General features: G+C 40.2%; 2 protein-coding genes across 4 annotated transcripts; one reads left to right on the forward strand and one right to left on the reverse strand.

The window, feature by feature from the left end:
• Nucleotides 1-333: 333 nt before the first annotated feature.
• vps35l (VPS35 endosomal protein sorting factor like) lies at nucleotides 334-11,220 on the reverse strand. Of its 2 annotated transcripts, none has more exons than XM_067576567.1 (30): nucleotides 10,978-11,220; nucleotides 10,194-10,293; nucleotides 9,491-9,673; nucleotides 9,103-9,225; nucleotides 8,955-8,979; nucleotides 8,527-8,606; nucleotides 8,172-8,300; nucleotides 7,921-8,005; nucleotides 7,776-7,832; nucleotides 7,556-7,652; nucleotides 7,238-7,285; nucleotides 6,844-6,937; nucleotides 6,439-6,639; nucleotides 6,255-6,301; nucleotides 6,015-6,126; nucleotides 5,681-5,797; nucleotides 5,534-5,587; nucleotides 5,343-5,423; nucleotides 5,186-5,248; nucleotides 4,989-5,074; nucleotides 4,802-4,882; nucleotides 4,579-4,642; nucleotides 4,247-4,345; nucleotides 4,075-4,152; nucleotides 3,839-3,953; nucleotides 3,456-3,595; nucleotides 3,141-3,306; nucleotides 2,909-3,027; nucleotides 1,791-1,937; nucleotides 334-1,598 (listed from the first exon to the last, which is right to left on the reverse strand). In XM_067576567.1, exons 1-30 carry the CDS (start codon nucleotides 10,992-10,994, stop codon nucleotides 1,500-1,502), a joined length of 2,907 nt encoding a protein of 968 aa, XP_067432668.1. In that variant the 5' UTR covers nucleotides 10,995-11,220; the 3' UTR covers nucleotides 334-1,499. The 2 variants fall into 2 exon arrangements, with proteins under 2 accessions (XP_067432668.1, XP_067432667.1); XM_067576566.1 differs by having other exon boundaries at nucleotides 677-1,598; nucleotides 1,791-1,940; nucleotides 10,978-11,219.
• Nucleotides 11,221-11,321: 101 nt separating this feature from the next.
• zdhhc16b (zinc finger DHHC-type palmitoyltransferase 16b) lies at nucleotides 11,322-22,114 on the forward strand. Of its 2 annotated transcripts, none has more exons than XM_067576568.1 (10): nucleotides 11,322-11,635; nucleotides 15,496-15,812; nucleotides 15,884-16,078; nucleotides 17,330-17,418; nucleotides 17,592-17,620; nucleotides 17,778-17,911; nucleotides 18,277-18,362; nucleotides 18,462-18,585; nucleotides 18,791-18,861; nucleotides 19,655-22,114. In XM_067576568.1, exons 2-10 carry the CDS (start codon nucleotides 15,543-15,545, stop codon nucleotides 19,755-19,757), a joined length of 1,101 nt encoding a protein of 366 aa, XP_067432669.1. In that variant the 5' UTR covers nucleotides 11,322-11,635; nucleotides 15,496-15,542; the 3' UTR covers nucleotides 19,758-22,114. The 2 variants fall into 2 exon arrangements, with proteins under 2 accessions (XP_067432669.1, XP_067432670.1); XM_067576569.1 differs by having other exon boundaries at nucleotides 15,500-15,812.
• Nucleotides 22,115-22,164: the final 50 nt, after the last annotated feature.

Raw genomic sequence — 22,164 nt, forward strand, 5'->3', positions numbered from 1 at the left:
CTAATGTCGGTGTTGAAGATACAGAGAGAGACCAGTGACAGCAGCAGTCATCAGAGTGCACATGAAGATGCATTATTTAGAAGCAAAGCTACCAAATCTCCTCTGAAAGAAAACTACAAGTAAATATTTAAAGATGACTCATAACTTTTAACAGTTTTCTAATGTCTCTGATGAGCGGCTCCTCCTGCAGGCCTCTGTTACACCACTGACGTCCAACATCTGAAGGGAAAACGGGCCAAATGGACTTTTATGATCCTTGAGAAAAGAACCCATTTTCCAAAGAGAAATGCAGTTATATGGTCACACAACTACATACTCTAGTACCCCACACTGCACAGTTGTGTTTTTTTATTCAGTGTTACTCATCATAACTTCATTTAGGCAAAGAAACATGTAAAAGAGGAGGCAGCGATGAAAACTTTAGGGCATTTTGTTTTTGCTAACCTGAATGTCACTTCTGTTAGAATTCTTGTTTTAATAATCTGGCAGTAAAAACAAAAAGGTGTGTGACCAAAGGCCCGCGTGTGTGTGTGTCAGTGAACTCCATCACAGCTGTTTGCTTTTGTTTGTGATTTTTTTTTTTTTTTTTTTTTTTCCTTTTGAGAACTAAAGGGGAGTGTTTTGCCTTTTCGATGATGATTCACTAATTCAGTAAATAAACTACAACTGAGAAGAGTTTGAGAATGTGTTGAAACAAACGTTGTCCTGTCCACTTTTTATTGCACAATGTGTAGTGCATGAAAGAACAGAGAAAACAGGTACATGGGATACCAGCGAGGAAAACAAAACTGTTCAAATTGTAAGTTTTGTAGCATTTTTAACATGTAAAAGTCAATAATAATTTGATGAGAAATAAGCAAAACATGAGTACAATTGAGATTAATAATGACTCCATATGCACACCTACTCATGAGAAAGCTTTGAGCTTTACAAATGCATGAAGAGGGCAGAATTAAAACATTAAATATGACATTATATAAATTACATGTGTGACATTATGTTGTAATACAAAGCTTCAGTCATACGTTAGTTTTATTACCACAGCTAAAGATTTGTTTTTCAATGTTTGAAGCAATTTTTACTTTGACATTATTAAATATCAGAACTGAGAAATGATTTTTTCTTTCTTCTGCAAACTTTAAATTAAAAGGTTTTGTAGCGTTAGTGTTAGCTGAAGTTTAAAGCTTGAAAAAGGCAAAAACATTGACACAAGAACTGTTTTTGACAACTTCAGTCTTAAAGTATTAATACTGTGTTTTTCATGTTGGTAAAACAATGAATATTTAGTAGTAATATTACTATTTAGTAATATTTCATATTTAGCTTTCTTATCCATCATATTCTTGCACATGTTCGCCATGTCTCAAGCTTTGCTCCTCACAAAATACATGAAGGCATTTTTACTTCTTTGTGTTTTCTAATTTTTTTTTTTTATTTACATAAATGTGACGTGTGATGGGGAAAACTTTTTTTTTTACAAAGGTTGTAGAGGCTGGTGTTCAGGTGCGGGACTGCAGTGAGAGCCTCTGGACTGTATCTGACAGGTGAGCCATGTCGTGCTGCAGAGCCTGGTGCTTGATGTACTCCAAAGTCCGAACCTGGAGCAGAAAAAAACAAACAGCAAGGCTATAAGTGTCTAATTCAGGTGAGAGTGAGGATATTTGAAGCCTGGTGGCACTAATTTATAACAAGACTTCTGAAAATGTACATGTCAGTCTCAGTCTGAGAATGAACTCTGTGAGGACATGAGAACTGGGCAGAGAGCTGAGAGTGTTTGTGTGTTAACTTACAGAGACACGTGTGTCGCAATATCCGTGTTTGTGGCTGAGGTTCCACAGGTTGACGGCCAGCTGGCTCAGCTTGTTGTTCCTCAGGTCACCGTGAGCCAGCAGGACACCAAACAGGGAGAAGGCCAGAGCGCCCTGACGGCGTGTGCTCTGCTGCAACGGGGACGGAAAGAACATGTTTGTATGTGTCAAAATAATTTAATGAAATCTCCCAAGAATCAATCCAAAAAATGAAAGCAAAAAAGTGACCTCAGATGCAAAACTTATGATAAAACTATACAAGGGTGAAACATTTGATGACAATATTCTCCACTTTTCTTTCACTGATCAGGATTTTCACTGCTGTCCTGCTGCTTCATTTTTCAGTTTTGCTGTTGAACTTTTCATTTTCAGTTGAGAATTTTTCAGTTTCAGTCATCTAGAGGTGCAACAAGTAGTGCTACTTTACTTGACCTTTCCCTCCAAAAGTAACACCCGCAATCATGAAAGCTTTGTGTCAGAACTGAAACTGAAAAGAGACCGCAAAAGTAAACTGTAAGTTTTACCTTTGAGGTCATTTTTTTGCTTTCAATTTATATTTATTCACTTTTAATTTAATTTTTTTTGTTTGACGCTTGAGAGATGATGTTCAATTATTATGACACTAATTGAATCTCATATGTTAGAGCAATACTGTTCAGAAAACTGCAAAACACAGGTGTTAGAAATTTCCACCTGCGTCTGGATGCAACATAGAATACCGTATTGGCTCGAAGATAAAGCGACCTCCCTTTTCCAACACCTGTTTTTGTAAGAAATACTTTTTGACGATACATCACAGTATAGTCACATATTCACATACTTTCCTGTCAGGCTCTTAGAAGCAGTCAAAATGATTTTCTCTGGCAGTTAGCCAGTAATTCCTGACTGACTGTTTGTCTTTTTGTGACAGTGGTATTTAGCTGTTTCTTCAATAAAGACGTCAGAAGATGCTTTGGGCTCATTTTCACTTGTCATGAATTTATTTCCTCCGTGACAGGAAAACACATTACATGAGCCTTCACAAACTCCTGCAGGTTTAACTGAACTAGTAAAGACTCTAACACACTCGCTAGAAAAGCAAAAGAACAAGATGGTCTCACCTCGTCCCGACCGAGGGCCTTCAGTTGATCCAGGACCTGTCCGATCAGGGTCTCACACAGCTTGTTGATCTCCGATAGAAACTTGGGGTCTCCTCCGTAAAGCGTCTCATTGGAATCCACTGAAATAGCACAAGAGAGAAGAATGAGAGGTCATAAAAGATAGAAGAGAGTAGAGCCTATAGTGTGCTAGAAATGTGTCTATTCTCCCAGCAGTGTGGTGGTGTGTGTGTACCTTTGGGGATGGAGTAGAGGTAGGTTTCTTGACTCATGGCGGCCAGCAGGGGCAGGGCGCTGACGTAGACCCGCACCTTAGCGTCGCTGTTGTCCTCCCAGGTGTAATCCTGGACTATATTGAGCAGACCGCGGACTAGGTAGAGCACGCCGTGCTCTGGGTGGTCCTGTAAACACATGCATATCTGTAAATCTGTACTGTGCCTGTTTAATTCTTATCTGGAAGAAAAACTCATTTAATGGTCTGAATGTTCATCTCTTTTATCTCTAAATTGATGTCGAGTAGCTAAATGTTGCCCCCCTATGGAAGTTTTACCGGGACAACCAGCAGTGTGGCCAGGAAGTTGTTAATGAAGTCCAGTAGGAAACTCTCTGAGGAGCGAAGTTTCCCCTCCACGCTTATGGAGCGAGGAACCTCCGGAAGAAGACTGACCGCTGCCTTTAGGAAGGCATCCGCTGGAGGAGTGGAAAGAAGGACGGACAGAAGCAGGACATGGGGGGGTGCGAGTAAGAAAAAGAGGGATATAAGGAAGAAACAAAGGAGGAAGCAAGGTAAGAAAGGAGAAAAGAAGGTTAGGAATTACTGAAAAAGGCAAGAGGAACTAACCATCATCTTTCGTTTGGAACACAAAATCCTGAATCTGCCACAAGTTTTTGGACATTTCCATTTTTAAAATGTGAAAGCAAGCAGCTGCTCACCCTGGGAGAGACACTGGTTGGCCAACGCAACCTGGCCAGACTGCAGATAGAGGCTGAGACGACTGAAGATGCTGCTGAGAGACGGGATGGTGATGAAACTGTAGGCAGCGCACGCCTGGAGGAGAGAGAGAGAAATCCATAAATTGGCAATTATCTGAACTGTGTTCTGACTGCAACATATGAATCCAACATCAGGCTCATTTCTCCCCCAAACATCGCTCTCTGCGCTGACTCACCCTGACGAATGCCGCCGTTTTTCGAGAGTGACTCCCTCTCATCACCCTCCTGGTCTCCATCGCCAGCTGGTTCACCGTCTAGAAATGACAAGCCAGGGTGATCATGGTGAGGGTGTGTGTGTGTGTGTTGGTGTGCATGAATAGATTTTGTTTTTTGTTTTTTTTTACTGACATGAATGAGCTGCACCAGCACTGGCTCCAGGTTACAGAAAGTAGCTCTGGCCTCCACACAGAAACTCAGCTGCTGCTCGAAGTCACGACCAAAACAAACCTGATAGACAGAACAAAAAGTGTAAAAAGAGAGAAAATAGTGCTTCATAAAAAAGTTTCACAACGATTGATGATTATATAAGAATGTAAAATAATAATAATGAGACGAGTGGGAAAGTTTTGAAGGAGCAGGAGGAAAATACACCAGCGTAGGTGAGAAGTATGAAAACACCAGATGTGAGAAATCAGTTGTGCAAAGTTATAAACTACAGATAAGAGTCTGAGGGGTCTCACCATGCGGATGAAGCCGATGATCAGCAGAGACAAAGATCTTTTTTCATCCTCCAGAGTGAGAGCGCTGCAAGAGAGCAGCAGATGTGTTACTGACGACTGTTGCCGGGCAGATCGCAAAAGATCAGAAGATAAAACTTGGTTTAAATCTGAATAATGAGGTTAAAAAGCCTCAACTGAGCACACACACACACACACACACACACAAACACACACTCTGCCTTACTTGACCGAGTCGTGCATGGTCTTGCAGATATGCAGCATGGCGTTGAGGATGACCGGGTCTCTGGTGGGCTCTAGTTGGTGTCTGCAGGAGACACAGCAACAAAATGAGACGTTTTGCTTTTACTTCACTGCTGCGCCGACAGGATCTGTTTGACTCAACATTTTAATTTTTTTTCCACCAAACGTACTTGATGAAGACCTCCATGATGGATCTGCAGACCTCCACCCTAACACTGTCCTTCTGGAACATGTCTAGAAAAGGCAGGAAACGCTCCTGGGAAACAAAAATATTGTCGACCATTGTGGAACTGTGGCGTAATAACAAGGAATTCAAACTGGAACTGGTCATTTTGAGCGTATGTGTTCATGTTATGTTTCAGCTCACCATGGAGAAGAGGACGGAGAAGTCGTGGAAGTAGGTGAGGATCTTCCTGATCACTGACTGCAGCTACATGTAGAACAAAGCAAAACAGAGTCACTATATAGCAGGTAGCAGGATGAGGGAGAATAGTTTCATTTTTAAGGCAGCTGATTCTGCTAACCTGAGGATAGGCGTCCTCGAACGCCCGGTCAGGGGTCATGTGTTTGATGATGTCAGCCAGGACGGTGTTGACCTCACGTTTCTGAGAGCGAAAGAAAAAAGTAAGAAGGGAGAAGCATGAAAAGCTAAGTTTCATTGTCCAATTCCAAACACAAAAAAGTGTTGATCCGCTCTCGGCTGTGCTTTACTCACTGTAAAGTGTCGGCAGGTGAACTCCACCCAGATCTCAGCGCAGTTGATGTAATCCTAAAAGCCACAAATGATCACACACACACAGTGTGCAGTAAGAATCTGGAATATTTTCATAGAAATCTGTGTGAAAGCAGCGTCTTTCTGTACCTGAGGACTGCGGACTTTGGTGATGACCTTCCAGGCTTCATTGAGGATCGTCAGCCTCTCAGATTCTGGAGGGTCAGCACAAGCCAGACTGCGACCCAGAGACCCAAACAACAGATGCTGGAGAGGAGACAATGATGTAGAAATTTTAGTTTCCTCACCTCCAATACTAAAGGTTTGTGTGTATTTCTCACAAATTTCTAGACTTTTTTTCCTCATTTATGACTGCAGGTGGCGTCTTACACATCTCCAGGGCAAGAAGTATGAAAGTTATTGATAAAAAATGCACATTTACATGTATTGGATGACCATGTTACAACTGTTCATGTCCTCTGACCTTTGGGAAGCCGGCCTCGTCGCAGTCTTTTATCATACCGATGAAGTCCGTGGCTCTGGCTGCGACAAAATCGGGTCTGAATGCCCTCATTACTGAATTCAGCAGCAAGGCACTGTGGGAAACAAACAAGAAAAAATCCTGTTTTCATCACTGCAGTCTGAATAAAACACTGAATGAATGCTTAGTAAAACCTTTGAAAATACAAGAAAAAAGCCTATTTGTGTTTTTAAAAGCGCTCACTTGTTTCCCAGCTTCTTGCATCTCTCCATCATCTCTGTTAGCAGAGGCTGAAGCATTAAAAACAGAAAGATTAGAAGGTTCACAGTGTTTGAGTATGACTCTATAAGGGCTTTTTTCACTGAAACTATTGAAAGTTGCCTTTGTTTGCCCTTCATAACAGAAGGCATGCCAGTACTGTACGTGCCTCCGGAGCTCTGTAGGCGATACACTGCAGGATCCAGTTGATGGCAGGTGAGTAAAGCGTCAGGTACTCTGGCACCTCCACCCTCTGCAGGATCAGCTGTTTCTGGACGCTCTCTCCGCTGATCTGCCGGAAGGTGCCGAGCAGGTCGAAGAAGTTGCGGTTCAGGCTGTCTTTCAGGTTGGGGGCCACTTCCATGCCCACCTGGAGGGAGAGACAGAGAGTGAGACCTCATCTTTTACTGTAAACAATTATAATTTTGTTTTTATTTGACTCAGTTATAATAGTGGGTTTGTCTGGATAGGTACATGCAACTCAGGAACATCCAAATTGTAACTGTAAAACTGAAATGTTATGCTACAAGATAAGAAATGGATGGAAAAAGGTCAAAAATGTCACATCTCTCACCCTGCAGAGGTAAGCTCTGGTGTACGCAGCCACCAAAGGGTCTCCGATCCCTCTGATCATGGCCGTCAACCGAGGAAGAGTCTCCTGAATGCCACTGTGGAGGAAGCAGGGACAGAAAGCAGAAGTTTGTCTTAAAAACACTTCAGCTGAATGGACTATCTGTTAGGTGCATTGTTACAAAAGCATCATACACAGCAGTTTATTCAAGCCTAAATTTCCCAAAGGAACCAAATATTTCATTGTAACGTAAAGGTAAACGTGCATGATGATGACACAAATCTAATAATGCTTTACTAAAGAGGTGGAGCAACTAAGGGCTGAAACAAGTTTTGCAAACAATGAAAGTAAATTCATAAAGAGACCTAAAGGGAAACTGATGGAACCCAAAACTTACGATTTGTTCAGGAAGCGGTTGCACTTGAGGATGGCAGCCTCTACGTATCTGTTCACAGAGGTTAAAGGTGCACGAGGAGTGTTTTTGATTATCAGGATTGTCGTCAAGACAACATCAGTCAAGTTTGTGTCAATTTCAAAGCCAGGTCCAAAAGAGTTTGGGTCCAGTCTAAGATGACCAAGCTCTATCTATCTAGATCATGTAAAAAGAATTGTCTATGTGACCTCCTACATGTAAAAACTATTGCTTTAATATATAATAATATTTGATAAGTCTGATAAAAAGCATTGTAGCCCTGCTGATGATGGTGAAGGATACAGTCTGGGCAGGAGCTCTCTGATGGAGGCGATCTTGAAGAACCAGTTGAGGCACGTCTCCTTGGCTGTGTCGTTCACGTCGTCAACTGTGAACGAGTCTGACAAACAATGAACTCATAAATGAAGTGTCACCTTGGAAGCTACAAACAAAGTGTAAACTGGTTCATACTGACAACCCTGAATGACAGAAATACCACTGCGTGTGGATATTCCCTCCATACCTGGCAAAGGTCGTGGGTCTGAACACATGGTCCAGATTCTGTCGTACACAAGCCGGCCTACGAAAAAAGCAAGACTGCAGTCAGAAAGCTAACTTAAAAAAAACACAAGAACCAAATTGAAAGAAAACAAGACTTCTTTACACACCGAAAGTGTCGAGGATATCAGTGATGAGAACAAACTTGCTGGGGTAGAACTGGATCACAGAGGTGTCGGACAGAAGCTTAGAGCACTGGAAAACACATCACAGATTAATCAGTGAAGGAAGTTTTGCTAAATTCAGGAGGTTTGAGTTTTTTTAAGGTGTCCCCATCACTCAGCTTTATTTCGTTCTTTTCTCTCCTGACAATATTTCTCCTCAGCTTCATCACTCATACAGATCAGCAGGATTACTGTACCTGGATGACGATCTTCAGGGCTTTGACCTTCTGGTCGGAGGACCAGGCCTCCTTCAGGGACTGGTTCAGCTCCTCGATGCGGTTGGCATAATCCTGCTGGGAGAGGTTCAACAGCTCTCTCTGGGAACCCTGCACACACACACACACACGCACACACACACATACACACACACGCATACACGAACAAAGTCAGTCCAAACAACATCCAAGGAGGAACTGTCATGTTGAGTTTTGCTGCTTCTTTAAGCACCATTGGAGGCAGTGGAAGTATCTTTAATATATAAAAGTGGATTCATACAAACACAAAAAAGCATGCATACATATATACGAGCATACTGTATAGACAAACATCTACCTCCTCCAGATCATCCAGCTCCTCCAGGCGAGTGCGGACCTTCTCTGACACAGCTGAGGATCCGGGACTAGGAGCTTTTCCTGCACAGACAACATACAGTGATCTGTTAACTTTCAGCCACAGTGACGAACACACAGCCTCTTTGTTTTTTTTTGTCTTTTCTTAAGATTGCATTTATGAACATTTGCCTGTTTAGACAGTAACAGTTGAGGAGAGAGAGAAAATGTCACACTGCCTGCTCAACACAGCATACTGTCAATTCTCTTTCACTCGTTCATAACAAACAAGATGGTATTTTCATATACTGTATTCAAATTAAGAGTCTCCTCTTAAGAATTTTATGTTTTTCTAAAATAATAATTATGGTTATTGATCGATATATCATTAGGTTAATAAAGTTTATTGTTAAATACAAACCCAGGTCTTACCTTTATCAGAGCCCATGAATAGATTCTATAAAAACAAAGAAACTGGAGTTAGATTTCTGTCTGTGTGCGCACAATTTGATTAAATGAACTTCTTTGGTTTAGTTTATGGTGATCTTGGTCCATGGTGTTGTGACGGAGGACGACTCACAATTGAGAGTTTTTCGGTGGTAGTGAATCTGGCCAGGATCTCTCCCCTCTTCACCGACCAAGGCTCAAAGTCTGGTCCCACTGCCTCCTCTACCTCTTTCTCCCGCCTCTTCCTCCCCAGGTCCTGGAAGCACAACATCTCACTTTAAAAATCAAGTTTGGTTGTATCCGTTACTGTGTGTGTTGAAAAGGATTCAACTGATGTTAGTTTTTACAGGTCGATACCAATAATTCTGTGATGAAGCTGCTCAATAGCTGATTTTCCCGCATTTTCTCTATATCTGCCATCCCAGAATAACCTCAACACAACACTAATGGTGGATATTTTCATGTTAAATATCAACCTCAGTATGCATCAGTTGCTCTGATGTATGAAAGTGTGAACTGACCCCTGCGGAGGTGCTGTGTGACGTGGCTGGAGTCTCGCTGGCCGAGGCCGCAGCAAACATGGACAGGGGGTCGGTCCCGTCCAGCATGGAGCTGAGGGGGTCCGGGGCTGCAGAGGAAGAGGAGGAGGAGGAGGAGGAGGTGCTGCCTTTACGAGCCCCACGGCGAGTCTTGGTGTCTGTCACCTGGGGGGAAGGAGAGGGCAGGTCAGAGCTGTTGAAGGGACATTAATGGACCCTAACAAACTGCATGTTTTAGCTCATTTCACACAAATTACAGTCTATATAGTCATCATCAGTTATTTTGGCTAGTTTCCAAAGCATGAAAATAAACTTCCAGAATTGAAACTTTTAGAAAGCTGTGTTGCCGTTTCAAAGTAATTCAGCTGAAAGTAAAACTGGTGAAAAGTCTGCTGGTGTGGTGCATTTGTGTACAATAGGAAACACCAACATCCAAGAACATTTTAATGCAAGAAACAACCACATAAACCTTTTCCCATCACCCATGTTTAAGTTTAATTTCTGCCAAATAACATAATAAAAAGTGTTGAAACTTTGGAGGTTTGTGTTAATCCTGGTGCATATGCTGCACTGTTGTGACAAGACTGACATGTTTGTGACTGTACGTGTGCATGGCTGATAGTGGTGGTGTTTGTGATGATGAGACTGAACAATAGGAGGACGGTGATATCAGCAGATGCTCTACCATGATTGGTTTGAGGGGATGGTAGTCTCCAAATTCAACAGGAGCCGCCTCAGGACGACACCTTTGCAGCTCTGCTTCATAGTTGCGCCAGCGGGTACGCCTGGATGCACAGAAGAGAGAGAGAGACAGTAAACCAACATTGCCAGTCTGAAGTTTCTCTGTGTGTTTTTAACATGTAGATTTACTCTTGTAGTGCTGCCTTTAATAAAGCACTGATTAAGCCACATTCACATCTACCAACTCTGCATGAACACATCTGCATGTGTTGATAACAGTATTCAAGATCTGGGCCATTATTTCATAATTAGATGTACTTTCTTACATATTGAGATGCAAAATATTTTTCGTACTTCACCTTTATTCTATTGTATTTGTATTCCATGTATTTACAATGACAGTAACGTTTGGAAAACCTTTGAGAGTTTGTGTAAGAATGCCAGGAAATCTGTGGTTTAAACCTCACCAACATGCATATTAAAGTGCTACAAAACCTGTGTAATAACGTTGGCACACCCCCGTAGACTTTTCTAGACTACAACATGACAATAATATGACCAAAGAGGTATTATAACACCTGATAATGTTGTATTTGACTAGTAAATCGAAAACCTGCAAAAAAGTTGATCATTCCATTCAGGATGCTAAAGCTGGTTAATTCAGCTCACGACACACGCATTTACAGAGCATGTTTACTCTAAAAATGAGCAAAATAGCCACAGATACACGATTTCACTGATTTACATTGTCAATATAGAGTATTTTTAATAAGAAAAGAGCATCTTACCACTGCACCGCGGCCATTTTTCTGCTATCATATGACAACTCAGTACTTCCTCGTTATGCCAGTTTTTTTGGAAAAGCGCTGTTTTTGGCCTAAAATGGACGGTTTGACAAATATCAACTATTATCGTGCTAAGGACTTCTGCTGTGTATATGTAAAGAGATGTTATTTTATCATGTGTATCAACGACAGCGTCAGTTGAGAGACGTTTTAATGAACTGTTGCACCAACAGAGAACTCCACATCCCAGAATCCATGGCGCGCTGGCGAGCTGCCACCAAAGGCGGTGCTTAGATGAAGAGGTCTCACTCTGGGATTATTTCTCAGTCACTGCACCCTATTGTAGCAAATTTCCTTTATCTACCATGTTAATGTCAGCAAATGCTAAACGTAGGGTGACTGCCATAACTAAATTGTACTTTCGGCAACGTTATCGTCTTCAAATGTTTGCCAGCTGTTCCTTTGGATTTTAGCCCGGAAGACGTATACCCACAACTGAGTGAATCATCTGTCTAATAGACGATCTTCGTGAGCAGCACATTTCTTTGCTGCGGTTCTACAGTTGTGCAGTCCGTGGAGGTCTTTTGCGGTAAAACCTGATCATGACCTGACCGTAGTGCTGCTGCTGCTGCTGCCTTGTCCGCCCATTTCACCTGACCAGGTATAGTATGTCAATGTCAAGTTTGGTCCGGGTGTGTGTGTACGGTGTTTATTAAAACGGCGGGTTGAAGGTTGCTGGAGGCAGCTAGCGGTTAGCGAGCGTTAGAACATGATGTATTGTTATAATTGGGAGGAGTGCTTTCACTTACTGTTACATACTGGCTGACTGTCAATATTGTATATTTATTAGACAGGATAATATAATTCAGTCGTGCGCAGGAGTGATGTTTTTATAGCTAACAGATTTGATCAAACACTCAATATAATTGGACAGTATGTTCTGTCTGACTGTTGGTGCTTTCACACAGTATTCAATCCTAACTATAGGGGTGGAATTGATCTGTAAAAATCGTTGCTAATGTCAATATAATGACCAAATAGAGGCATTTTGTGTTCATTTTACTCAGCGAGAACTGTAGGCGCATTACTGTAAAGTGGCCTTTTAGACTGTGAAAATCATTATTTAAGGTTCAACCTCCTGTTTTCATATTTATCTGCTGAAAGTGGAAAGTTTCTCTGTGCTCATTAAAAATCTGATTTCAAGAGGAAGACCTACGAGCAGGATTAGTGACATCACAACTAATTTGAACCCAATCCTGGTCCAATATTCAACTTAATGTGATGGAAACTTGAAGCCTCCAGTGCACATATACTAAGAATCGACTTCAATGAAGCATGAGACGTCTTTGTGTTCAGCAGTTCAACTTCTGAAATTAACAATATTTGCATATTCATGCAAATATTTGCATATTCATGAAATTTTTAATGAGGGAGAAGGAGGAAGGAGGATATGTCATTTAAAGGATTTTAACTAGGTAATTATATATTTTTTTGTGGGGGGAAAAAACCACATCAGACACATTATTGTTCCAAGCAGAGTATTTTTATGTCTAAATACATATCAGATCATTAATGTTACTTCAGTTGGATGTTTGTTTGTGCAGAATGATAAACTGTATGTTCAAAATTTGAATGAATTTTCCATTCATCTGCTGAAGGGGAACGTTTTTCTGTGCTCATCTTTTACCTGAGTTTAAGGGTGTGTGATTTATGACATCACAACTAATTTGGAGGCAGTCCTAGTCCAGCAGTCAATGTATACCTATAAGTGGGATGTGTGGATGAGAATAGTCTTTTTAGTGAAGTAGGAGACGTCTTGCATCCAGCAGTTAAATATTAGCATATTCATAGATTCTGAATTTTTCAGTAAGGGAGAAGATAGATGAGACAGGAGTCAGAGAAGAGTAGATGTCATTTTTAAGGATTTTAGGTAGTGATTTCACTTTTTTTTCAGAAACAAACTGTTATTCAAAGCAGAGTATTTCTGTATGTCTTAAAACAGGTGTGGAGGGGATCTTTAAGCTGGTTATCTCACAACATTAGAATTTATGGTTTATTTTCTATATTAATTGTTTAATCATTTCATATAAAATGTCAGAAAATTGTGAAAAATGCCCGTACAGAATCTGAATGTTGATTCATTTTCTTTTTTTTTTTCTTTTTTTTTTTAAATAAAGTCAATTTTTTAGACTTTGTGAAGACGCTGCAGGCAGCATGTTTGCTGTATTACTCTAAATATTACAGCCAATATCCCTGACTAATCCATGAATAAATTAAAAGTGATATTTTAGCCGCATGTTGAGATCTAAAGTCTGTGTAAAAGTGAAAACTGGCAGACACCAGACAGCTTCACCCTCTGCGGCTCTGAGAGGTGAAGGGCGAAGTAAAGCTTATTACAGTGAGACATCTTAGGCCAGCAGGTTGCCATAGAGACTGCGGTGTCCTGCTGCGTGCCGCTCTCTCATGTTCTCCCTGCCAGGTACAAAATATGGAGATGAGTTTTATGCCTCTTACAGACGTTATTTTATGAGCCGACAGCTCGTCTGTGCGGTGAGCAGGGCTGTGTAGCCGTGTGTGTCTGAAGACGGCCTTCAATTGTTGTATCCAAAAATAATCGATTGTACTAAAATCTTACAAAAGTAAATCTCATTATTTAAAAAAATGTGCTTAAACTAGTAAAAGTACAATAATTTAATGGAACAAATGTCCCTTGTTAGTGTTTTATTATATATTATAGATACAGCATTTTGATGTTGTTGGTGAAGAGCTAATATTTGCTACTTTACATACTTTTGAATAAACAAAACAATATTTTATCAGCCTAACTCTAATGCTGAAAGCTGTGGGATAAGTTAGAGTAGAGGTGACAGCTCTCATTTGTACAGAAGCCGATTTCCACCAGGAAAAGAAAAAATGTTGAGGATTAGTCAATCAACAGACATTTAATCGGCAACTATTTTGATTATCCATTAATCGTCATTTTCAAGTAAAATGCCAAATGTTTAGCTGCTCAGATGTGAGGACTTGATGCTTTTCTTTTTCATATATGAATATATGAATATATATAATAATATGAATATCTTCAGGTTTTCGTTGAACAAAACAAGCAATTTGAGGACATCACCGCAGGCTTGAAGAAATTGTAAATGGCTTTTTTTTCATAATTATTTCACATTTTAGACTGAAAGATAGTCAGTTGATTAAATAAGTGGCAGATAAATTTATAATGGAAATAAGTAGCAGCCCTAATTGCTTAATAGTTTCAGTCATTTCTCCAGTTAAAATGCTCAACATGCTGGTTCCAGCTTCTCAAATTTGAGAATTTTCTGCTTTTTATTGTTATATATGATTGTAAATTGAGTATTTGAACACATCACATTGGGCTCTGAGATATTGTGAAGCCTTTTTCACATTTTTGAAACATTTTATAGACTATATTAAGATTAATGAAATAATTGGAAAAATAATCAGCAGATTAATCAACAATGAAAATAGTTGTTTGATTTAATGTTTGGAATGACAAAAAAATGCTCCCAGTAAGTTAAAATAATGAGATACTAAACACAAATTTTAGACGTAGTATCTTATAATTTTGACTTTTTTATCATTCCTAACTTCTGTTTTTTTATTCTCCTTTTAATGGTGAACATGGGCTTCCATACATTTGTGAGCAGCAGCTGCACTAATGCAATAAAACAATGTCATGATTTATTAATGTTGCACCTTTTAATTAAGTTGGAATGGAAAACCCATTAGTGTCATCATCTGCAGCATTGACAGATGGGACGTGTGTCACATTTGCTGTTCATTGTCAGGCCTTTAAAAAATCATTTATCAACTCACAGGCTTTTTGAAAATATATGTGTGAGTACAAAACAGTAATATACTATAGACCAGAGTTCACGGTTCTCACCAGGAGAAGTCTGCTTTAGGTCACTGATTAGCATCTCTCATTATTAATGCCATCCAATTTTGGAGAGTCTGAACAGTCTTATCTGTGAAACCAATACTCACTTTCATGAAGTGATGCCCCGGGATCAGGTTGCCCCTTTATTTCCTCCTTAAGACATTCATCCCTTTACATTCCCCCCGGATAGAGTTACCACTTTGCATCTCCCCTGCAAGTTTCTAAGACGTTTTTTTGGCGTGGAGATGTTGATTTGCTGTGAATTATTAACAGGTGGAGTTTATTTGTAGGGGCTGATGGGCGTAGCTCATTACCTGATAGCCACTGCCCTTGTTCTCTTTGACTGACATGTGTCACACAGAGGATGCTGTCACCGAACTCCAAGTGCTTTAGTGCTTTCTAGGAAAGAGAGGGCTTTCTAGGAGTGGTCAGCTTCTGCTTCCTGTTCGTTACCTTCTCCTGCACACGAATGCACCAGCAGCTTTTACAGCTCAGGAACTTGACAATGGAAACTTCAGGCATCATCAGGCTACGCTACGAGGAGCTGCTGTTTTACGCGGCCTGTGTTTGTAACTGTTGGTCTGTGTGTTTGTGTGTTTGTGTGTGTCTGGAAGGCAGAGTGTGTAGGAGAGGAGGAGGAGGAGGAGGAGGTGGTGGTGGCATGCGTATGGGCAGCAGCTGGAGGTGGCAGCTCTCTCGGGCCATGCGACTAGCACTGCGCTGGTGCCGGCTGTGTCGTCCGCTGAGAGGGGGCCGAGGCTGGGGAGCCAAACCGTGGCTCAGTGGCAGGTGTTTGGAGCTGTGGAGCTACAGCAAGCTACTGCTCAGATCGCTGTATTTCAACAGCCTCAGCAACTCTGACACACTGCTGGACTGCGTGTTTGAACCCGTCTACTGGATTGTGGACAATGTTACTCGCTGGTTTGGAGTGGTGAGTAGGTGGATTTCTCTTCAGTTTTCTTTTCTCTCTTAACTCTTTACTCACCGTCTCTTCTCTCTCAGGTGTTTGTCTGTCTGGTCATCCTGCTGACGACCTCAGTTTTAGTCATCGTCTACCTGTTCGTCCTACCCATAATTCTCAGCACCTACCCTGTGTACTGGGTCATCTGGCACCTCTGCTGTGGCCACTGGCTTCTTGTCATGGTGGTCTTCAATTACTACAAGGCCACCACCACCTCCCCAGGGCATCCACCCAAGGTACCAAACTGCTAATCGGTTAACAGGAAAATCAAAATACAGACACAGTGTAGCAAGATGTAGAGTATACTGAGAATGTCAGGTGCAGTTCAATAAAGGGACTCTAATGCAGAATTCTGACTTAAATCTGAATAGAATTCTATTCTAGAATAGAACAAAAACTATCACAATCACATTCTAGAATGGAACATATGTTCTAGAATGGACTATATAGCATCACAATGACAATCTAGAAGGGAGCACAACATCACAATGGCATTCTAGAATGGAACACATAAAACAATGACAATCTAGAATGGAACATATCACAATCACATTCTAGAAGGGAACACATACTATCAGTCACATTCTAGAATGGAACAGTTAACCTCACAATCATATTCTAGAATGGAACATATCACATTCTAGAGTGGAACACATACTATCACAATCACATTTCAGAATGGAACATTTCACATTCTAGAATGGAACATATCATGTTCTAGAATGGAACACATGGTATCACACTCACATTCTAGAGTGGAACAAAAAACCTCAAAATCACATTCTTGAATGGAACATATATTCTAGAATGGAACACATACAATCACAATCACATTCTAAAATAGAACAACTAACCTCACAGCCACATTCCAGAATGGAGCATATGTTCTAGAATGGAACAACAAACCTCACAACCACATTCCAGAATGGAGCATATCATGCTAGAATTGAATGCATACTATCACAATCAAATTCTAGAATGGAACAGCGAACCTCACAATCACATTCTAGAATGGAACACATACTACCACAATCACATTCCAGAATGGAACATATATTCTAGAATGGAACACATACTATCACAACCACATTCTAGAATGGAACAACAAACCTCACAACCACATTCCGCAATGGAGGGTATCACGTTCTATAATGGAACACATACTATCACAATCTCATTCCAGAATGGAACATATGACGTTCTAGAATGGAACACATACTGACTTTTCTCTTAGAATTCTGAGTTTAAAGTCAGAACTCTGAGAAAAAAGTCAGAATTCTGACTTTAAACTTAGAACTCAAATACATTTTTCACATGTGGCCCTAATCCTCCTCTCTAATGTACAGCATGTGGTTAGATATCTATTGAATAAAAATCTGCTCTCCTGGTCTTTACTGCCACAGTAAAAGGTGAATTCTTACTAAAATTTGACTTCAATGTGACAATAATACATCTTCTCATCTTTGTGTTTTGTTTGTTTATTTTAGGACAAAGTTCACATTCCCTCAGTGTCCATTTGTAAGAAATGTATCACTCCAAAGCCGCCTAGGACGCACCACTGCAGCATCTGCAACACGTAAGACTGTCAAATTATTTTCAAGGGCTGAATTTCTTTTAAATATTAGCCCTTAAAATAGCTAGCAGCATTTGTTTTTGCAGAAATTTCTGTACCATTGGCCATTCATTATGTTTATTTTTCTTTCAGCATAGATTGTTTATTGTTGACTCTCAACTTGGGTTATATTACAGGTGTGTTTTGAAGATGGACCACCACTGTCGTATCCTTTTAACAAGCAACATGTTTAAAAAAAAAAAAAAAAAAAAAAAAAACCTCAAAAGAAAATGCACAAAATGAATTTTACTACTTGAATTTTACTGATTTTGAAGTGTTTTTAAATTCCCACTTTGCACATGTTGAACTGAACGTGTTCCCAGCTTGGTTGAACAACTGCGTGGGCCATTTCAACCATCGCTACTTCTTCTCCTTCTGCCTCTACATGACACTGGGCTGCATGTACTGCAGCATCAGCAGCAGGGATATGTTTATGGAGGCCTACAGTGCTGTCGAGGTGAGGCGGGATGAATTCCTCTCCTTGTACAGTCTGTCCAGTTTTAGGGAGGAGTAGTGATGTTTAGCAGCACCTGCTAGACGGTAGTAATCTTTACTTTCTGCTCTCATATTCACCTCTGATTCAGGATGCTCTTATCTCAAATGTGATTGTGTGCCAGCTGATAAATAAACAATTCTAGACTTTACATCAGGTTAAAAGTTTGGAAGTCCTCTGCAGGCAAAGATCACTTTTTAACACACCCATATTGTAAGCACCCTTTTGATCCTGAGCCAAAAAACCTTAGAAAGCAATGAGATAAAACCTCTTCAGGTCAGCTCACAACTCCATATTTCTATATTTACTCCATTTCTTGTCCCCCTCAGACTTACTATCAGACCCCTCCTCCACCCTTCACCTTCAGAGAGACGACTGCCCACAAGAGCATCATCTTTCTCTGGGTACTGACAAGGTAAGGAACACTTGGTCACTCATGTGCCTCCGTTTTAAAATCAAATGAAGGAACAGGTCAGGTTGTGACGTGTCTCCAACCACCCCGATCTCTCTGCAGCTCGGTGGCGATAGCTCTGGGAGGGTTGACCCTGTGGCATACCTTTCTCATCAGCAGAGGAGAGACCAGCGTGGAGCGCCACATCAACCGCAAAGAGACCAAAAGATTAAAAGCGAAGGGCAAGGTTGGTACTCAGTGTTGGACTATTGTTGGATCTGGTTTATATATACATGACTGCTTTTAATGCTAGACAGAACATATGAAATAGTTAACTTTAGGACAAAAAGCTTAAATTGTGTTGTTAATTCTGCATATGTGAAGTGCAAAATATAACTCCAATAATAGCTACACAGGAATGGCCATTAATGTTTCTTCTGTTTTGAATGCAGGTGTTCAGAAACCCGTTTCACCATGGTAAAATAAACAATTGGAAGATACTGTTTGGTGTGGAGAAAAGGAGGTGAGTTCAGTTCTGTGTTTTCCTAAATGGTGCATGTTATCATGCTAAACTTTCCCAATCCAACCACAAGTGGCTTCATACTGTATTTCAAAGCATTTTCACCCTTTGAAGCTGCTGCTTTAAGTCTTGGGGAGGTTTCAGTCTCACTTCAGTGTGTTTGCATCCCAGGTATTCCACTTGGATATGGATTATTATTATTATTAGGTTTTTTCTTTTTCTTTTTAAACATCCTTGGAGCCTCTTTAGCTTCCGACATGTCAAATGTGAAAATATTCAGTTTTTGACATACTCAAGTTTTGGTGGATACTCCTGTTTTTGCAGTTTGAATAAAACATGATTTTAAGCAAAAAATACATAAAACTTTAATGGTGACCACTAGTAGCACTATGGAGCACTGTTTTTACAAGTGGGTCCCTCAGGCCAAGAAAAGTATTAATGTTCTAACAAAGGCAGTGAAGAAGAAGACTGCTAGCTGGTAAACATGGATGTAAACAATGCATAAGTCAAAATATGAAAAAGTTTAATTGTTGAGGAAGTGCACTCCACATGCTGGTTAGACCTCCAGGATAAACACAATGGGAAAAACTCCACACGGCACCTTTGGTCCATAGAAAGTGGTATAATCTTTCATGCACAAGTACTACAAGCATACAGGAAGTGACTTTACCAATAGATGAAGTGACATTTTAAATTTTCCATGTGAAACATAAGTGAACAAATGTGTGAAAGTAGTTATAAAATGTCCTTTATTGTTTCCAGACAGATTTCAGCTTTTTTGTTTTCTGTTCCTTAGTCACTGGTTGACGCGGGTCCTCCTGCCCTCCAGCCACCTTCCCAACGGGGACGGTATCTTGTGGGACTGCACCTACACCAGAAGAGACCCCATGGCCATCTGACCCTCACGCTTTAACTCTTAACCATATCAAGAACCTTTAACCTGCATTTACACTACAAGCAACGTGGCTGATGTGTCACTGTTGTGACCAGCGAGGGGTAGTACATGAAGCTCTCACTGAGTCTGTCGTAGTCTGCTGCTACAATCACTTGATAAGGAAAAAGAAGCTTTGTAGTCACACAGATCAACATTTTCTTGCTACATTTTAGTTTTACTGCTAGAAATATGAACCACACATACATCAAGAAACCTTCATCCTCTTAGATCAGTTCTCATTTCCCAGACTATTGACCTTGTAGGTGTAATTGCACAGCTTTCCACCAGCTGACATCATCCTGCGACTGCAATGCTGTTGATTAAACTGATTTGTAAAAAGGTGCTGCTGGCCAGCATCTTTTTAAGCCCAGCCCTTTTTCTCCTTCACACAACTTTGTAAAGGCTTGACAAAAAATTTTGTGCATTTTTCTGGGCTGCAAATTTTGCACCAACACTACAGCCTCTTACAACAAGTGTATAAGATGGAAGGACGAGGCAGTATGGAAGACAATGGCTGACTTTATAAAGGCTCATTGAGTAGTGACGACACTGTAGCTGGTCAATAAAGGTGCTATGGTTTGCATTTTTAAATGTCAATAATAGCATACTGTAATCTGGTACCTGAGATATAATAAATATCAAATTAGGCCACATAGGAAATAATTAGTAGCTGCTGTCTTGTTCCAATATGTTAATATTTTTGTTTTAATTTAACCACGCTAGTGATGTGGCTCAGTGTCAGTCGGTTGGGAGACTGAAACAACTACGGGATGGATTTTGTACAGACATTTATAGTCCCCAGATGATGTAACCTAATGACTTTGGCGATCCCCTGACTTTTCCCCTAGCGCCACTATGAGGTTAACATCTGTGGTTCAGCATGAAATTAACAACTACTGAAAAGATTCAAGAGCCCTGGAAGATAAATTCTAATGAGCTTGGTGATTCTCTTACTTTCCTCTGGCACCACCATGAAATTGATGTCTTTGGTTTTGAGTAACAAATATCTTGACAACTATTTGGTGGATTGCCATGAAATTTGCTACAGATATCCAAGGTCCTTAGAAGATGAATAAATTCCAATAATTTTGATAATCCCCTTACATTTTATCAAGAGCCATCATCAGGTCAAATTTTTAATTTTGGTTTATGACTAATACCTACAAAACTAGCAAGCCTTAGCTGTACTTTGTGTTTGGTGCTAATTAGCAAATATTAGCATGCTAACAGGCAAAACTAAGATGGTGAACTTGTTAAGTATTACCTGCCATAATGTTAGCATTTATCTTAAAAGCACCTCAGTGCCAAAGTACAGCCTCAGAGAGCCGTTCAAAGTTAAGACTAAATTTCCCAGAAGCCCTGCTTGCTTCTTGATGCCATCAACGGCTATCTCTCTCCAAAGACATAATGATATAGTATTTCTTTTGCCTTTTACAACTTCTACAATCAAAAGCCTCTGGAAACTCCGTATCTGTGGCCTCTTGAGCTTCATGTCCTGCAGTGGAACAGTGCTTTACTGATTTTTTGGCGGATGATGACATGCTGTAACATGTAGATCAGAGGCAAATAGAGGTGACAGGCGTCTCAGGAATGGTCTCATTTGTTTACAGTTATAAATTGCTCATGATTCATTGATGATAAAAAGCAAAACATAGCACCTTTTAATAACTGACACTTGACCCTTGAAAAGATATTTAGTCAGGGATCAAAGCCTGGACTGACAGGATATCCTGCACTCTTATCCATGATAACTTCATGTGTCTTGAAATGAGGACAAATCCAAGTTAGTTCTCAACATATTTCCAATATACATTTCTATTTTTAGTTTTCTGTAAATACCCTAATTATTTATATGGTCATTCTCATAAATGTGGTTTTAAAGTTTACTACTCTGCATGTTTAATCCTACAGTGAGGTATTTCTCTGTGTTGTGGAGACACAGAGTACTGACATGGAGAACCACTGATCTGAACTGATGATCTGGTGCCAAAGAAGAGCGAAAAACCAACAGCTTGATCCACAGCACTGATTTTTATCATCTTTAACATTGTTGTGTGCCTTGTTGAAATGTCCAGCCTTTAAATTAAAGACACTTTTAAAAAAAAAAAGTGATACAAGGCACTGTGAAATATATAACTCCCGATTTTTAATTCCCTTTCAGACTTTTCACCCAGACATGTTCATACCAATATCTTAATGATGGATGAATTGTGGTTGCCATAGAAACATGACATACAGCTGTGATATGATTTGTAACCAATGGGAGCTGTGCTCTAGTTTGATTTGAAATTTTTTTTTAAAAAATAAAATAAGTGTTTGGTACTTCTTGTTTTTGTAGTGGTTCATTTAACGATGAGATTTAACATGTTTAA

Source organism: Thunnus thynnus, chromosome 20 (assembly GCF_963924715.1).
Source record: "Thunnus thynnus chromosome 20, fThuThy2.1, whole genome shotgun sequence".
NCBI lineage: Eukaryota > Metazoa > Chordata > Actinopteri > Scombriformes > Scombridae > Thunnus > Thunnus thynnus.

What these genes read in the sequence shown, in the direction of transcription:
- zdhhc16b (XM_067576568.1), top strand. Translation starts at nt 15,543, where the DNA reads ATGCGTATGGGCAGCAGCTGGAGGTGGCAGCTCTCTCGGGCCATGCGA. An exon ending in TTTCTCTGGGTACTGACAAG is followed by an intron (nt 18,363 to 18,461) that starts GTAAGGAACACT and finishes ATCTCTCTGCAG; the next exon opens with CTCGGTGGCGATAGCTCTGG. An exon ending in TTTGGTGTGGAGAAAAGGAG is followed by an intron (nt 18,862 to 19,654) that starts GTGAGTTCAGTT and finishes TCTGTTCCTTAG; the next exon opens with TCACTGGTTGACGCGGGTCC.
- vps35l (XM_067576566.1), bottom strand. An exon ending in AGCTGGATGATCTGGAGGAG is followed by an intron (nt 8,301 to 8,526) that starts GTAGATGTTTGT and finishes GTGTGTGTGCAG; the next exon opens with GGTTCCCAGAGAGAGCTGTT. An exon ending in CCAAAGTCCGCAGTCCTCAG is followed by an intron (nt 5,588 to 5,680) that starts GTACAGAAAGAC and finishes TGTGGCTTTTAG; the next exon opens with GATTACATCAACTGCGCTGA.